Below are 18,547 nucleotides of genomic sequence, written 5' to 3'. Positions count from 1 at the left end.
TATATCTTGTGTATATTTTGTTTCTAAAAATATCTCGATATATTTTAAATATCGAGATATCACCCACCCCTGTTATATTGTCCAATAATCAGGAAGTGCACATTAGCATGCTAAGTATTGTTAGCTTTACTATCATGGCAAAATCTCTGCTATGGTGTCCTGAGAGTTGTGAAAAGCACAGTGACTACTTAGGACGCTCTGAATGCAAAAGGTAAATGAGGAATAACTTTGGACCACTGCAAACTGTTTAAAAATGAGCTAGGCCAGTGTTTCACATTTTAAAGATGGTAAAAATCTAGTATAGAGCCATTAAAAACAGCCATGGGAGGAATGGGGGTACCTGGGATGAGGAACCATAGCGACTGGGTGGGGTAAAAGTAGGGTATGGTCGTCATGGTGACCCAGAACGGACTGTCGGTTCCAAGAGGAACTCCAAAACTCGCTGCAGGAAGAACCGCTCCAGGAACACTCTCTGAAGGGTCTGGCATTGCTTTAGCTGCCACTTGTTTAGCTGCACAGACAAAAAAAGACATTATGAGAGAGATAATGTGCAAATTAAGGATTAAAGGAGCATCTGCAACTTGATTTTCTCCTTAGAGATGTTTAGAAATATAGAAATGTTTCACACTATGGCATTAAGCCCTTCTATCATGCAGACAAAACCAAGCCAAGTTACAGGTCAGATCTATGGAGAGGAGATCCCACTCAGTTGAAATGCCTGTTTTTCTATGTATTTTTGAGTAATAATAACACCTGTAATTGAATAAATGCAAGTTATACCTATTTAATATTCATATTGTGGAATATTTGTAGCTGAGCAATAACAAATCCATAAAAAAAAAAGAAAAGACAAACGCCCAAATGAAAAGTTACAAAGTGCACCTTTAAAGTAATTCCCATTCTCTCCAAAGGTCAAAGGTGTATTTAGAGTGATGCATGCATGTTTATTCTCCTGGATTCAAGATATCATTGCTCTGATTTACCGCTATTTTCACCACCACCAGTACACGCTCACTACTCCGTACTTTTCTTAATCAGTACACATCTGATTTGGCAGCGTCACACAACCATTTTTGTACAAATGGAAAAAAAAATCTGCTGCTCTCCAATGTGATATGCAGCTATTTTTTAGTGATAGAAGCTAATGATGTTGTAAATGCTAATTAATATTACATTATTATACATACTCTGCCAGTTTCCAATCTGGTCCCACTTCTAACACCATATGTGATGGGGTTCTATTCTGGGGTAATGATGATGGCACAGTCAAAGGATGTTTTGATGATTTAATTAATGATATAAAATCCCAAAATAATAAAGTTTGAAGAGTGTTTCCATGTACAAGTGCAGGTCTAAACTGACTGAGGGAGGTAGAGCGGTCCTATTTTATCCCCTAAGACTCCTTCCCCAAGCCAATTAACACAAAACAACACCTCTAAAACCCAAGTTAACCATTACAACAAAAATAGAAAAAAAATACAGAAAAATACATTGTATCACATGGAAACATTTCTGCCCCTGTAGCAGAACCAGGGAAAGTAAAATTTATATTTTATTGTAGGCAGTGATTTTTTGTGACGACGTCACAATGATGTCAGACGGCAATGTCCCGTCCACTAAGACAGAAATAGGAAGTGATTGGCGGGGGCTTTGTTTGACAGTGAGGCGAGCAAACGGGAGATGAATATGGGTAGAAGTTAGTTGGAGGACAAAGTTATCGATATGGATGATTTTTCAGTGGACTTGTGTGCAGCCAAGACTACTGCGGTGGTGAGCGCACAGACATGGAACGAGAAAGAGTCGGGTACGGGAGCGAAATGAAGCTATGACGGAGCTACTCTGTCACATCAGCCAACCTGTTTAAGATCAAGATTGCAATTTAAAATGTCCAAAATATAATGATTCACAAAAGTACAATGTGTCTTCCACAACCCCACCCACCTAGTCCTGTCTCTCACACTGACAAAACTACTGACATTTTTTCTACAAAACTTCCAAATAAATAAACTGTGACATTTTCTGAGGACTTACACAGAAGAACGCCTTTATTTTTAGGGGGGTTCATCCTGAACATCTCATATGAAGGAGTCCTCTTTAAAAGGCTGTGGTAGATTCCAAGAGCATCAGCCGCCTGGGTCGACTCAAACTCCACAAACACCTGAAAATTTTTTACATATTTTAAAAGTGCACTATGTAACTTTTTGGTTGAGGGTCTGACACCTGCTTGTTTCTATGGATATGCCATTGCTCTGCCTGTAATGTTCCACAGTATGACATTAAACAGCTTTACTTTACATTTATTCAATTACAGGTGGTTTTATAGCTCAAAAATATCTAGAAAATACCTGGCAGAGCAATGACATATCCACAGAAACAAAAAGAAGACGGACCCCCAAACAAAAAGTTACATAGTGCACCTTTAAAATGTACCATTACCTTGTTGAGGAGAGGCATGTAGTTTTTAATGAAGCCGATTTTCTTTATCATCTTTTGAAGTTCCGCCATGTCACTCTGAGGAATGTTTGTGATGTAAACGGTTTTCTCCCCATTGTCAAGAGGCAACTGCCAAAGAAATCAAATTAAAACCACAAGCAGTGATGAAGGGCTCTCTCATCAAACTCTGGCTATGAACTGTTTTCAGCTCATCATCCAGAACTTGTGGTTTCATAAAATGTGAATGAAACTAAAACCTAGGCAAAATGAATTTTTAAAAGATTCTACTTACATGTCTATCACATATTCGCATCAGGGATAAGTAAAAAGGCATCTGAAAGACATGATTAAAGAAAAACATTCACTTTAACTGATTAATTGTGGTCCCGGTGGTATGATAAAAACTTAATGATAAATTTGTGAAACTGGTCAGTTCAATACAATATCATTTTAATATAATAAATACATAATAATTTTGTTGCATGTTTTTTCTTTACCGGCAACATTTCAACTCCACTGAAGATGACGTGAGGCTTCAGTTGAGAGCTTCTGAACAGGGCGTTTTCATAAGGACATTCAACGAATCTCTTCACCAACTCCTGAAGAGAGTTTTTGTTGGGCATCGCAACAATAGCCTAAAAAACAAAATGTCAATATGAACGCCAAACAAAGGAAGAAGGAACAGAGCATAGAGGGAAGGGTCAGACAGAGCAGAGGAGAAAGTCAGAAGGAGCAGAGGAAAGGGTCAGATAGAAGAGAGGATACAGAGGAGAGGGTCAGAAGGTCAGCTAGTACCAGTTTACACTGAGGGAGGATGTAGATACTGTTTGGTTCATTCTTGAATCCGAATGGTTTGAGTTTTGTCACCAGTTGCTCCTCTGTGTAGGGGTCTTCTGGATTATACACCGGCAGGTTAGAGAGAAGAACTACCCTCTTGTTATTCTTCTGAAGGAACTGTAAAGGAGAAGACTGTCTTAGTCCGGGTCTTAGTCCGGGTCTTAGTCCGGGTCTTAGTCCGGGTCTTAGTCCAAACTCAGTAGCCATTGTAAAATAACTGTCAGTCAAACTTAAGACTTACCTTTGGTGAGAGGACTGTGGCATTTTTAATAGTATCTGCAGGGAGAAAGAAGGGCATTTAAAAACTCAAAAAAAAAAAAAAAAAAAAAAAAAAAGGTTCAATAAAGTTTATCTTACTGAAAGCAGAGACGGTGAGTAGTTTGTCCAGAGTCTCCCCCAACGTCAAAGGATCTGACTTTGGACTAGGATTTGGTTTAGGTTTTGGTGGGATTGGGACTGAGACCGGTTTAGGGTCCGGTTGTTTAGGGTCCAGTTTAGGGTCCGGTTTAGGGTCCGGTTTGGATCCACTGTCCGGCTGCACTTCCACAGACACAGGGGTAACAGAGTCTAAAAAAAACCAAAACACTTGTATTTTGCCTTTTGTTAGACTTGTAGCATAATAGCCCAATTAATTTTTCAAGAAAATATGTGGATATAACCAATAATTGCATATTTTATTTAAATCGACAATCTGACACTTAAAAAAAAGCTTCACTCTGCAACTTTTCTGGTGAAGAGTCTGCCAACTGCTTGTCTCCATGGAGACGTTAATGAGGATCCATGGAGACAAGCATGTTTTTAAGCAATAAAAATACCAGATTTGAACTAAAATTTAACTAAAATTACAAGCAAAACAATAACAAAACGCAAACAGGTGGGCCACTCACACAAGTTACTTGGTACAACTTTAAATCATAGGCTCTTAGTAGCAATTATTCATATGATACAACGCAAATTTATAGATCGATCTGCTTCAGCATGTGCTGAAATACATGTGCTTCTTGCATTAAGTCATCTGTTCCAATTTCAGTCTTCTCTCAAATGTTAATGTGCTTACAATTTGCACCCTTAACAGAATCCTAATATAAAAAAAAATATTGCAAATTAGATCGTAAACTGGACAATCTCACCTTCTTTCTTGGGCATTTCATCTTGGACTTTTTCAGCATCTGTGGTCAAAACTTCCATCTTCTCTTCTTCTGCTTCGGATGTTTTTTCTGTCAGTTTTTCTACAGATTTCTCTTTGTTTTGCTCAACAGCACCCTCCTGTGGCTGCACACCCATCACTGCAACCTCTTTAACAGAATTGCTTTCTTCAGATGGCTTATCTTGCGTGGCCTTCTCCTCTTGGATGAAAATTGTTTCATCTTTTTCCACTGCAACATCCGCTTCTGTTGAAGGCTCTGAATTTTCATTTTGTTGGGTAGTTATTCCCTTTTCTTGCTGAGAAGTTGTCTCAGAATGTGAATTTTGATTATCTTTTTGTGTCAAACCTGCATCTTTTTCCATTAAATCCTGATCTTGTTGTGTTGCCCCTTCTGAAATTTTCATATCACCTTTATCCAAATTCTCTTCCAATTTCTTTCCAACAATTTCTTCACTCGGAATAATTTTTTCAGTGACCTGTTTTGCCTCGACTTTCCCCAAATCCTTCTCATCTGCGGAAATGCTTGGTTCTGGTATTTTCAAATCATCATTTTCCAGATTTTGCTCAAAATTTTTGACACTTTCCACAGTTTCTTCATTTGGAGTTTTTTCTTCAGTAACTGCTTTCTCCTCCATTTGTTCAGAATCTGTCTTGTCAGTTAAAATCGCAGTTGTTGTAACCACCATTTTGTTTACTTTTGGTCTCTCCTCATTTTCGCAATCGGTCCCACTGCTAATTTCAATCGTTTCCATACAAACATTTTTAATTTCGGCCACTTCCGAATCATCATCATCATCTTGTTTTGCGTCATTATTTTTAGCTTCATCTTGGATTGGAACTTCTTTAAGACTGGACCGCTGAATCGTTCTCATATTCTGAATAGAGGTGGCTTTTCTATCCTTTGTCACAACCACTTCAGCGATAGCACTAGCTGTATTATTAGCAGCAGCAACAGTACTAGTAGTAGTAGAAGTGTCAGTTTCTGATTCCTGTGCTTTTTTGTCCATAGTTGGTTCTAGTTTTGGTGTAGCAGAGGTTTTCTTCATTGTAGACTTTGATGGAGTTGATTTAGTGGCTGGTGCTCTGGAAGCTGTTGGCTTAGCTCCAGCTGATTTGAGCATAGATTTTCCTGCAGTTGTGGCTCTGTAATGGAAATGTCAATACAAAATAGTTACACATGCCAAAATATAAAATGGTGTCAAATGAAAAATAAGTTTTAAAAAGGTGTATGGGTTGAATTTAAAGGTGCTCTATGTCACTTCTACAGGTGGAGGTACGTAACCTGCTAGCCTCCTGGAGACGATGCTTTGTCAGGAATGTACCACATATCTCGCATTTATTCAGTTACAGGTTTATATTGCTAATAAAATACCAAAAATACATTCTTATGGACAGCAGGATCACCTCTCCGCAGATCTGACCTGCATCTTGGCCTGCTAGTGTCACCTTCCATTAAATTTAATGCCATAATTGTAGTATTCTTGGCATAGCAATAACCATCGTCTCTCAGAAAAGTTACATATTGCACCTTTAAGCATAAAAATCATAACAGTAATCATTTTACTTTACTACAGACTTCAGAGGTTTTTTGAGGGCAGACACTGGAGATTTCCTTTGAGTCGTGGAAACTGCCTCCTGAAAGCATGGAGATAAAAAAGTTATAGGAAAAGATATTTGAACCTGGTTCATTGTTAATATTTGCCACATCGATTTTAATGACACTTCACTGAATGAAAAATGTATTTCCCTTTTGTTCGTTTAGATTGACAGAAATAATTTTAACTTCGTGTCAGTTCAAATTAATGGGCGCAGTTGTTACAGATATTAGCTGGGGCTGCAACTAACAATTATTTTTCTATCTGATAAATTTAGCGATTATTCTTTCTACCTAATTCTACTTAACTTTTCTTTAATTAACGATTATTCTGTGAAATAGTTAACAGCAATTTCAATAATCAATTTGTTGCTAATAATAATAAGTCATACATAATAAATACATAATAATAAATAAATATATATATATTTATTTGCTGCAAACCTGCAATGTGACAGCAAATTTCACCATAGAATTCTGACCTGTCCTTCTGCCTTATATGAAGACTGCATAGAATGACATACTATCTACACTATCATTTACTAATTTGACCTCTGAGCAGAAAACATTATACATGGTATTCTGTTTTGTTTACCTTATATCTGACGATGGTGACCGGATGCTCTTTGATTTGAATATCTTTTGCATTTCTGAGTTTCTTCGCATCTTCCTCTTTCTCAAAACAAACCACAGCCTAAGGGACAAAGGAAAACAAGAGTAATATACTCTGCAAAGCGAAAATCTTGCAGCAAACCATAACAAAACCAAGTCTAAAGCCAGACTGATTGGGGACCCCCCAACAAAACACAGTGCACCTTTAATTAAGCACATGATTTTAACATAAACCTTAAAAAAGCAAAAACCTGGTGTTTTTGTCGAAACAATAAAACCGATTTGGTTTTCCCAAATTGTTCAGCGAATGCCACAACATCATCATGAGACAGAGGTGGGATGATGGAGCCCAGCCTCACCATCGTAGAAGGTTTCACAGCCTGAAGAAAGAAAACAGAAAATAAGTCAAATCAAAATTCAAAATTTTGAACTGAAATGATAAACATGGATTTAAGATTTTGGAGCCACATGGTCAAGATTAATTATTACAAAAAAAGATAATTTTCAAAAACAGAAGTGGAAAAAAAAATGTACTTAAAGCTGGATTTCTGACTTATGTAAAATTTTATCTGTAAATAGGGGAGCTTGATATCAACAAAGTCCTGATTAATTAAATTAGCAAAAAATAACAAGCAGACTTTTGCACTGTATTTGACTCACAGTGGGCTTGGCTGCAGTGGAGATGGTCTTTTTCACTGTGGTTGTGGTGGGTTTCTTCACCACTTTCTTCTTTGTGCCTGTAGAGGGCGCTGTAGAGGGGTTCATTTTCTTCATCTGTGACATAATGACGGGCACCAGCATCTCAGCCAGTGCGGGCAGGTCCGTCGTGTTTGCCAGGGACTTTAGAGCTGCAAACAAAACATGGTGGTTATAAAGCAGCTATAACATAATAATCCCTTTAATCTAACTGGTAGGAATTAAGATTTAAATGTAAAGCTTTTTGAGATCACGAGTCTCTCTGATGTTTCTAACAATATAATGAATCTCTCATTAGGTTTCTATAGGCCCCTTCTGAAATTATGCCATCTGCACTGACCTGAGGAGCTCTCCAGCGCGTGCTTGGTCATTTCCTCTAGATGTCTCTGCTTCTTCCTCTGTGTTGTCGATTTGTGGACAGAACTTTTATCGGACGAGGAGCGCGTTTCTCTGCTGCTCCTGGCCTGCTCTGCCCTCTCCCGTGGCGACAGTGATGTTCTGTCATGGCCTCTAGGTGGAGTGAACCTGTCGAATGATCTCGGGGGTGTGTACCTGTCAAATCCTCTAGGGGGCGAATATCTTGTTGGAGAATACCTGGACCCTGTGTACCTGGGTGGAGTATAGCGCAAAGGTGAGTATCGCCTCTCTCTGCTTCTTACTGGGGACACTTTTCTCCTAGTCTGTCTAGGTAAGTGCCTTTCCTCTGAGCGTTTTGGAGAGGCTCGTTTATCGTCTGAGCGCTTTGGGGACTGTCTGCTCCGCCGCTCTTCTGCACGGCGAGGAGAAGGCTCACGAAGCTCACGACTTCGCGATCGAGTGTGAGTTCGATGTGATGAAGAGGGAGGAGACACAGAATGGGATCTGGAGGCAATATATAGAGATACATAAATGAAATCAATATAAAAGCAAAAGCAAAACGTCATTCCAAACATAAACGTGACATGTCTCTTAAAGGGTCGGTATTATGCCATTTGCTGATCTGTGTTATAATCTTGTTTCCTCATCAAAAACATACCTGGAGTTGTGTGTTGTTTCATTCACACATGTTTAACACACAGACCGTGCATATTTAGGCTGAGTTCTCTCTCAAACTGAAAACATTCTGTTCTTGTGATGTCATGTGATAATACAGTAAGTACTCCATTGCGCTTTTAAACCCCTTACACCTTCACTAGAATCATTTGGATAATTTTAGACCTGTAATTGCCAATCTGTAGTGAACTAAAGGTAAAACATAGCAGTTAACTTGAAAACTACCACTACATAACATCACAAGATGGAACAGAGCATTTTGAGATTTGGAGATTAATAATGCGGGATTACTCAATGAATGAAACAAAACACAACTCCAGGTATGTGTTTGATGAAGTAACAACATCATAAGTCAATGAGTAAATTTTGCATAATATAGGACTTTTAGGGAAGTATTATACAAGGCTGCAAAATGTCCACAGTCCTGTTCAAGGTAAAGTCAGATCAGTGTTTTGGAGTGAAATCACACTGAGTCACACACACTGAGTGTGTATACATGCACATCAGTATTCCGGTTATGATTGTTTTTTTTGAGTATCCCAGTTTCAGAATCCCAGTTATGGCAGTATCCCGGTTATTAGAAACCGGGATACTGTTGCTGGTGTATTCCGATTGTAACCGGGATACTGTGGCATGCATACGCAGTATCGCGGTTACTGTTACATAAAGTTGAGTGCGCACGTGTCCAAAAGACAAACACTTTTCACCGCAACAGTAGCGACATAAATAAAGCAATCAACCTAAATAAAGTATCCATACATGAGTGAGATGACTGTAAAATAAAGAGCTGCGCTAAATCTGCACACATACAATCTGCACTTGTATAACCTACACCTGTATGATCCCTGAAAAGCTAAAACATGAACTATCTCCTACCTAACACTAACCCTACCAGGCATGTTCAAACTATGGCCCGTGGGCCGAATGCGGCCCTCAGACAAATCTTTCTTAGCCCTTAAGCTTCCAGGTAAATTGGCCCAAATTACTTTGCATCAATTACAAATTTACTTTTTACTGTAAGCATTTTGAAAATCTACTTTGATAAAGCTGATATTTAATATTTAGTGTGTGGTTTTAAGGATCTTAGCAAGAATAAAGACTGATGACTCAATCTAACGTGTTAAACATGAACATATTTCAATTATTCACTGTACTGAGCACCAGTCTGCGGCCCTCGATCGGCCCTCTGCCTCTCGCGTTAGAGATGGTTCATGTTAAACTTTTCAGAGATTATACGTCTGCAGGTCACACGTAGACTGTATATATGAATGGGCATATATCCTAGCCCCCTATCGTTTTGGTGGTGAATTACTTTGCGGTGCATAGACCTCGACGCAGATCCATAAATCAAAAACGATGGTGACAAGGCGGCAGCAGTGCGCGTAGAGTCCACTATACTTCACCCTTCGGCCTCCAAAATTTTTAACGGGCATGATTGACCAATCACGGAGACATGTGGTGCATTCGTATCATTTGACATGTTATCGAGGTTTGCCTTTTTCCCACTGGGAATTTGAGTTTTTTCCTGCAGAAGGAGAGTGTAAGGACAGGGGGCAGTCTGGCGCAGTTGTTCATTTTCTTGTTTTCAGTGAATGTTTGTTAATCTGCCTGTCTGAGAATTTTCTAACTTCCTGTTGGTGAAATCAAAACATTTGTGAAGCCCTGTGAGATGAAGATAGTGGGTTACAGAAAACAAAGTAGAAAATAAAGTTAGTACAGACCTGCGTGCTTGCCTGTGTGCAGAGCGGGACCTGCTGCGGCGCTTGTCTCTCCGTCTGGGGCTGGGGGAACGAGAATAACTCCTCCGAGGTTTCAGCAACTGACTGAGCGGAGGCGTTGGCTGGGCAGAGGAGGCAGGCTTGGGGTCTCTGGAGCGGAAACAGGTGATAGTTTTCTTACAATATAAATGTAAATCACAGCCATGATTTTGTAATTATGTTATGAACCTTCAGAGCAGTTAAACTACACGTCCCTTCAGTACATGAAAATTTTGAGCTTGTATAAACTATGAATAAGCAATGACCAATGCAACAGTCTTTTGTATTCTTCTAGTTAACATGACCTTAAAAAAAAAAAAAAAAAAAATATCTGTGATAATTGGATAGCTCAACAAGGGGCCAAAAGCCTTTATTTTTTCCTGGACTGTATTGAGTTCAAAGTGCAGTATCGAGATATATCATATTGGCAAATTGTTACAGATATCCAGTCCTAATTGTGATTATATTCTGTGAAAAAAAAAAAAGACTTTCAACACTGTAGTGAAGTATACTGCCTTGATGTTTACCTGGGTGTTACTTCACCATCCCACTCAGGATAACTGGAAAAAAAAGACCCAAAACAACAACATCAAAAAACGTTAACAGTCATATATCGAGATATCAAGAGCAGGAGGACTAGAAAAATAACCAAAAGCATAAAAAAATAAAAAATCCACCCACACTTAAAGAAAGTCTTAATCAAAAAATTTAATAGTTTCCTAAACTTCTGTCGTACAGCAAACCTTTATATAAATAAAGCTTTCAATGATTTAAAGAAATTATTTAAGAAAAATATGATACAATTACTGACATCAGACGGAGAAACTTGCACTTCTCGATGTGGAGGGAGGAGTTCTGGTGTGTAATCCAGTCCTAGTAAAGCAACAAAGAACAGTTAAAAACCAGAAGAACATTTACAAAACATTAATGAAATCTCCAAAATGAGTGTAAAAATTATGTTTAATGGTCAAAAAGTGAGTCAGCATCAAAGGTAAAATGAACGTGTTGAAAGAAGACAGAAGTGGATGTTATGTATTCTTATGTAACATTTGCAGTTTTCATTGTATTGAAAAAAATTGGAAAAAAGATGAATTTTCTCATTGATTGGAGTAGGAAGGTCCATTAGGATACAAAATACATAGTGTTTATAAAACATTGTAGGATAAGAAGCTCACTGACAATAAGTATAAAATGTTGACAAATTGTGATGTAACTTCTTAATAAACTAGTTCCTCTATATTTTGTAACAACATTCTAATAAAAATACTACATCAATGTTTTAATATCCGTAGTTAGCAACCATGGATAGATTGTGTAGTGAGTGGCCATTCACTACATAACATTTACATTCTTTCCCTGTGTATACAATTATATGGACAGACAGTAACAAAGGGAGCACATGGACACTCCAGAAAGATCAGGAGTCTAACCCATAATCTCTTTACTGAGAGGAGGAGACAGGGTAACCACAGTAACGCTAATATAGGTCCAGTCCACAAATCCAGGCAATTTCACTCACCATAATAAGAAATATTCTGCAAACTACACATTTACACCAGTGGTTCTCAAACTAGCCTTGGTATAGCTGAATATTTAGGAGGGTAACAGGAAAGACATACATTTTTTGACAAGGTTAACAGTGCCCACAAGCAGGCCCTTTGACAGAAATTTTGGGGCCCCCGTTATCTACTGCCCTGCCTGCAAGTGATGTCTTTTTTGTTTTAGTTCTCAATTCCTCACTGTCTCTGTAAATGGTCAAAAGCTAAAGGTAAAAACATTCAAGTGAACCAAAACAAACATGGTGACACAGATGGATGTAGTTGAACCCATTTTTGAAGAAATACAAGTTTTGAAAAATGTGCTGATGGATGAGCTTTTTTTATTGGTGAAAGAGAATTATATTCTTACTCCTCAACTGGATTTAATCAAAGCTTGATTTTTCAGCTTATTCTGGTGTTGTGATACTTTGACCAGACTTCTTCAAGTATTAGTAAAGCCATCCCAGATAAATAATGTGTAAACCTTGCTCAATAAAGAGTGTTTCACACATAATCTCGTGCAAATTTATTTTTTGCTCCATATAACTCACCCCAACACTGAAAATAAACCTGAACTCCCCATGCTATGAAACTGATAGAAAACCAGCACATAGTGAAAACATTAAAAGGCCATATAAGACAAGCAAGACTGAAACTACTACTTGGCAAAGTTTGAGAACCACAAATTTATCTTACACCATTTAATATTTCTATTTAAAAAAAATAAATAAATAAATAAAATAAAAAATCTAGTCTTTGTCTTCAAAAGGTGCCCAGGTCCATGATTCTGTGGTTGAGAGGTCTTCTTAGCACTGCTTCATCTTCATGTCAGATGCAGGAACAGGGATGAAAGACAGGGGGTGCCATCTTGGTAAGTAACTCTGTCCAAAATGATTACGGGAAAAATTGGGGTCCACGTGTAAAATGGCTTGTGAGTGTAGGGTAAACATAATTAGAATTAAAAAGTTCATTAAAAACATTTAAAGATTCACAATTTGGTCAAAATAAAATACAACACATATGTTCATAAAAATAATGTTCCAGGTTGTAGTCTTAAAGAAAAATCCATCTTCATCTTCGATCTTGTAAAGGAAAGGTCTGACTTCTCACACTCCAGATCTTCAGCTTCTCGAGTCTTGGGATTTTTTTATTTTTTATTACAGTTCATGCAATTGGAAGATCCCATTTTACACTTAAAAAATGTCTTGTATGAAATGTACGCTGTTTTGTGTTCCTGGACAAGACACTTCACAAACCTTAGGAAAGCTTTCCACAATTTGGCACATATTTGGTTCCTAACCCTGCACTCTACTACATTTCAAAATACTCCATACCCTCTCCTGTCAAGAGAACCATCATGTGCCTACACAAAAAAGATGGAGCACCAATAAGCATAACATGATTCTTAGTAACAATGTGTCTGATTAGACAAAAAGGGGATTCTATCAGAAACTTCAGTATTATATTCTGTATTTTATGATGCAAAGCATGATATAAAGAGCATTCACCTTGATATGATCAAAAATAACATCAAGTAAAAGCCCTTTAAATGGGATTGATGAATTCGACCTCAACCTTAACATCAGATTTATACATATCCCAAAAGTTACAAATGCAAGGGAATTAAATCACATTGGCAATAATTATTTGATAGTTTTAAATAAAGGAGACAGAAGAGAGAGAGCAGTGGTCCACTCACCTTCATATGGCCACATTCTTTGTGACACAGACAACAGGTATGTGGAAAGGACCGCGGTGAAGCAGCTGCGTAGTCCTGCATCATGGCAGAGGTTGGCAAACCCTTCACTGCAGTAGATGCCTTGGGTGGAGCAGGGGCTGGTTTAGGGTTTGGTTGGGGCTTTGACTGGGCCTTAGTTTGGGCCTTTGGTTGTGACTTTTGTTGCGTCATCACTGGCACCAAATTCCCTAGATTTTTTGACACAACAGTCGGTATTGGTTTTGCCGGTGGGATAATTGTGGGGCGTCCTGTGACATTGCTGGATAACGTTGGAATAGGTGATGCTTTTGGAGGAGAAGGCAGAAGAATCTTCCTTGAAACAAATGATGATGAAATTCCTACATTGGGTGATTGTCCTGCTGTGCTCTGAAGCCCTGGCAGATCTTGCTTTTTACCCTCATCTTTTGGTTTCTTGATGCTGTCAACCAGGACAACTCCAGTCTTCTTAGTGTTTCTGGGTGGTGACAACTTTGAAAGTGGTTTGACATTTTCCACCTTCTCTGTGAATACTTCCGGCTTGCGTTGTCTGAAATCTGTGTCTTGTTTTGGGATACTGAATGATTTTGACATCGTAGGAGCTTGAGTCCCTAGTGGTTTTTTGATCAGATCTGAACTTGCAGAGGTGAAGGTTGAAGAAAACAATGACGAATAACTACCAACGGGGACAGCACTGTTTTGAGATGGTGACACCAAACTGCTAATTGGCTTTGCAGGCATGGATGGAGAGGTTGTAGGTGGTGGTTGGAGCGGTTCTCTTATAAATCCTGTATCAATCTTCATAATACCTTGGATAGCTCTTGCAATTGTTCCCATACTATCAGATCCTCCAGACCCTCCCATGTATTTCCCGGTGTGTCCATAATCAATAACTTTACTAGGTTGCAAAACAGGTGGTGATTCTTTCGCCAATTCAGATTTACTTGGAATCGGTGGTATATCTTTAGCATAGTCTCTAGATGTAGTGTTTTGCAAAGCTCTGTCCATGTTATAGTCCATTGCACTACTAGACACTGAAACTGGCATGTCTTTCTTTGCATAGTCCATAATTTTATTTTGTTTAGGTTCTTGGTGACCATCAACGCTCATTCTTGAGTCTTTGTAAGAAGATGTGGCCGCTGACTTCCGGCTCTTCTCAATGCGTATTTGGCGCAGGATGAGTGGTAAACTGTCTGGCGTGATTTCATTTTCTGGGTAAGATATCAACTGCTCCAGATCTTCTTTTTCCAGGTTGAAATGACGAAGGATGTTGGCGGCCGTCTCTGCACTGTATTTTGCTGGAGCCGAGTCTTTCCTTTGGGGAGGTGGAGGCGTCATTCTGTCTGGATAATCTCCCAGTCCTGGAATAACAGACTCGCTGCGATTTCTTTGAGACTCTCCGCCACCCTGAAAGCTTGAGCTTGAAGAAGAGGATACAAAGGGCCGTGGTTCTGCTGAGGAGGATCTGCTCAGGTTCAAAAGCCAACTAAGTGACCCACCAACTCCGCTGTCTGTATCTGAGGCTCTGGAGGGCTGCCGAGGGCCAGAGGAGGAGGGAGCAGAGTAGGTGGAGGAGGAGGGAGCAGAGTAGGTGGAGGAGGAGGGAGCAGAGTAGGTGGAGGAGGGTGTGGAGTAGGTGGAGGAGGGTGCAGAGTATGGAACAGAGTAGGTGGAGAAGGGGGAGTAGATGTCCTCCCTTTGGGGTTTCATCTGTGAGGGCGGCTGGGTAGAAGGCTGGGACAGTGGGGCATTGAGAAGTCGTGCCTCCTCTCGGGCTCTGCTTAGCTGAAAGTCAATGTTCCGGTCAACGTCAGAGCGGCTTGACTCGGGTCTGTAGGACATGGGCTGTGAAAACATAGGCATGCTACTGGACAGAGAGTTAGCAGATCCAGAGGCTCCAGGAGGGTTGAAGGGAAGCCCCATATTGGTTGTTCCCATGCGAGGGTCACAGTCTGGGTTGGTGTTTGCTCCGTACTGCCCCTGGCCCTGCCGCTGGTTCCCATATGGGTTGTACATGTTGTTGGCAATTTTGAGCAGGTTCAGGAGACTGATGGCAGCTGCAGTGGGAGAAGGAGCGGTGGTGCTGGAGCTAGCTCTGCCACTAACAGTCAATGGGCTATTTATCTGTGTCAGCGCAAGCTGCGCCTGGAGCTGAGCTAGCTGCAGAGAAGCAGCCTGTGGGCCAATCAGAAGAGAGCTCCCAGGGAGCCCTCCAATCAGAGGGCTTGTTAATGCAAGGCTGAAAAACAGAACAGGGGTTACTAAACAGGAACTGGGGTGGACATCTTGGAGAGGTCATCTTCTTCAGGTCATCTAGGGTCATCTGGGGATTCTGTGGGACAAACTTCAGAGTTTGGAGGGAACAGACAACAGAGAATTTGAATGTGACACAAACGGAGAGAGGTTAGTAACAAAAGATTGTTTATTCAAGTTTCGATAAGACAACAATTCATACAGGATCTATAAATAACTATTAGATGCTGTAATAAAAAAATACCTAGTGTAAATACCATGAAGCTATAGCAAGACCATTACACTAAATAACAATGGAAATCCTCAAATCTGTGGTGAATTCAGCACCCACATGTCAATCTTCGTGGAACTGAGTACATATGATTAACTCAAACTTTAATACTCAATATGCAGAGAAAATTAAGAGAAAGTAATTTCATAGAGGCTACAAACAGAGTGAAGTCTTTATTGCTATGTTCTGGAATTAAGGAGTAAGGCCATGTGCACAGGGTATATGAAGCTTCAACAAAAAAGAACAAAAGAAAAAATTCTCTCTCTAAACACAGTTTGTTTAAAAGGTAAGCAATAACAGACTGAATGACTTACTGACTGAAAGTGGTGAACAGCATTTTAATCTGCTCTCTTACTCAATGTCTTACTTGAATGACTTGAAAATAAAGACCTGGAATTGCAAGTAAGACTGGGAAATAAGGCAAAATTATCTTAAATTTCAATTCTATTTTATATTTTTTCCAAAACCAAGATAAACTATTCTAACTTGGTCTTTCTTCCTCCAAAGTCTAAACTCTGCTCCTAACCACATGCTTTTACTGACGAAGGAATGGTTGTAGACCTCGCCATAATTAAGGCCAAAGCTGATTCTTAATTATTACAAATGACTTAATCTCAACATCATTTAACTTTTGATTAAATGCTAGGTCAACAAAATGTTTAGTAGAAAACCTATTACACCATCTATGTTTTTCTATTCCAGGCAAAGCTATAACATCCTGGAGACAAGCAGGTTGTGGACCCACCTCCAGAAATGTTACATAGTGGACCCTTAAATATTAATCTAAACTTAATTTCTCTACTAACCAATCAATGAAGTTATGGTATTATGTTATAGAGTGCATTTTCATTAGGAAGACACCTTATATATAAGAAATACACTGGAAATGAATTATTTAGGCTATTCTTTTCACTGGGCTTCTTTGAAAACACTGAGACTGCTACCCACGTGACTTGCATATGAACTCACGCACATATACGAGCCAAGTTATAAGCATGCTTATAAATTGATAGCGATAATATTTGTATATGCTACTTGGCACTATCAAATCTAACTGTCCTTGAATGAGCCTTCCTATTCCATTTTGGATCTGCAGTCTGTTTCACCACACGAAACCACCAAAACATTAAAGGCGTATGCCAAAGTTTTTTGGAATACGCAATACGTTCATTCTATACAAGCTTTTATGACACGAATTCGTATGAAGAGAAATGGTCATAACTAGGACACTGCTTAGAGTGCTACAGGAAAGAAGGCAGCAACCGATTCGCAACAAAATTCTTCACTCTACTGCTCGACATTTAGCCCATAGATTAAAAGACTAATCCCAAACAAGACTGGCAACGCATTCAATCGTGCACAGCGTTTACAGTGACATTAAATAAGAGTTTGTAGGTAAAAAATAACGACGCAACGCGCTCCAGCTAACGTAGCTAACACTAGCATGCGTCCGCGTTGCGCATAGACCAAAACAAAAACGCGAGTCGTGGTTAGATTTTCTTTTGCACAAATGCGTTTCTGAACTGCATACCTTTGTTTATGTAGATGTTATGGGAAACGACAGCAGCACGATATTCCGCAACATAGAATGTAAAAGTGAAGAGAAAAGTCTGGAACAAGACCACGGATGTCGCGTCATTTGGATGCATGGAGAGGAGCGAGTGCGCCTCCTCACTATGGGAGGAATGAACTATATGTTTAATGATAATATACTAGGCTACATCTACTGCTTCCTGAAGTAAAAAGTGGTCTCTGAAATAATTATTCAGGCATGGACTACACATGGGTAAACTTTTTGAACGTAAGTCTGATTTTGCAACATAATCATAAATCGAATTATATATTGATATTTTAACCTTGCCTAGACATAAGCCTATCCTTTTGTTGCGTTATTGCAGGTGTTAATGGGTATATAAATAAACAATAGTGTCAACTGCCAACTACTTAGTATACTTCAGTAAAAATAAAAAAAGTATGCAGTGATATCAGATGACATGACAACATTCCAAGGACAAGTATAATTGAATACAGACGAGTGACAGCTAAATTTTATATATTTAAAATACTAATTTACATTGTGAGATTAAAAAGAAAAAAAAAAGTGGAGTTACTTTTTAGCTAGGCCTATTTCATAGCAAAGTACAATTTAGTCAAGAACACTGGCTCTTGCTCTTTATGTGGGGCTATGAAAGCATCACATCCAAAATCTGAAAAGCACCAATAGGCTAAGATACTCTAAAAATTAACCTACAGTTCCAGCCACTCAATGGAAATCCACCTGTCTATCAATAACATTTGACAGAGAAATGCTGCCCCCTTCTGTGTGTCTATGTCATTGATCACAGAAAGTTCCACCAGCAATCAGAATGTCTTTTTAGGTGAGTCCTCTTAGGGTCTTATCTAGGCTATTTACAACAGTGTTGTTTCAAACAATGAGACATGTGGTCATTTGTGCCTAAACAAACAAGGCAGTTTACATGTGAAAAAGGATGAAAAATCAAGCAGAGGACTAATAACCAACACAAATTTCTGCAGAATCAACAACGGAAGAACTAAACTCTTATTTATCTCAGGTAAAAGAAGTTATATTTTGTTCTGAATGTTTGTCTGAATTTTGAGAGGAGATGTCTTCCACATTTGAGAGACATGTGTCACAAATTAGC

The 18,547-nt window shown here is 39.0% G+C and overlaps 1 protein-coding gene across 3 annotated transcripts in view; it reads right to left on the bottom strand.

Moving 5' to 3' along the window:
• The window catches only part of LOC110172044 (uncharacterized), a 36,013-nt gene extending 18,442 nt beyond the window's left edge, over positions 1-17,571 (bottom strand). For 2 of the 3 annotated variants that reach the window (XM_020937861.2, XM_020937862.2), the window contains exons 1-19: positions 17,416-17,571; positions 13,346-15,599; positions 10,920-10,981; positions 10,636-10,668; positions 10,073-10,219; positions 7,660-8,180; positions 7,284-7,471; positions 6,875-7,003; positions 6,607-6,705; positions 5,982-6,052; positions 4,401-5,560; positions 3,628-3,837; positions 3,512-3,546; positions 3,229-3,387; positions 2,931-3,068; positions 2,726-2,767; positions 2,437-2,562; positions 2,032-2,158; positions 341-511 (exon numbers count right to left, since the gene is read on the bottom strand). In XM_020937861.2, the coding sequence (XP_020793520.2) occupies positions 341-511; positions 2,032-2,158; positions 2,437-2,562; positions 2,726-2,767; positions 2,931-3,068; positions 3,229-3,387; positions 3,512-3,546; positions 3,628-3,837; positions 4,401-5,560; positions 5,982-6,052; positions 6,607-6,705; positions 6,875-7,003; positions 7,284-7,471; positions 7,660-8,180; positions 10,073-10,219; positions 10,636-10,668; positions 10,920-10,981; positions 13,346-15,376 (5,449 nt within the window). In that variant the 5' untranslated portion in view covers positions 15,377-15,599; positions 17,416-17,571. The remainder of the gene's footprint in view (positions 1-340; positions 512-2,031; positions 2,159-2,436; positions 2,563-2,725; positions 2,768-2,930; positions 3,069-3,228; positions 3,388-3,511; positions 3,547-3,627; positions 3,838-4,400; positions 5,561-5,981; positions 6,053-6,606; positions 6,706-6,874; positions 7,004-7,283; positions 7,472-7,659; positions 8,181-10,072; positions 10,220-10,635; positions 10,669-10,919; positions 10,982-13,345; positions 15,600-17,415) is intronic. The other variant, XM_020937863.2, reaches the window with a different exon arrangement.
• Positions 17,572-18,547: the final 976 nt, after the last annotated feature.

The sequence above is a fragment of the Boleophthalmus pectinirostris genome, unplaced genomic scaffold (assembly GCF_026225935.1).
Source record: "Boleophthalmus pectinirostris isolate CB_2022bp ecotype Guang Dong unplaced genomic scaffold, ASM2622593v1 HiC_scaffold_20, whole genome shotgun sequence".
Lineage (NCBI taxonomy): Eukaryota > Metazoa > Chordata > Actinopteri > Gobiiformes > Gobiidae > Boleophthalmus > Boleophthalmus pectinirostris.
The sequence above is the reverse complement of the archived record's forward strand: the minus strand, read 5'-3'. Positions and strand labels throughout refer to the sequence as shown.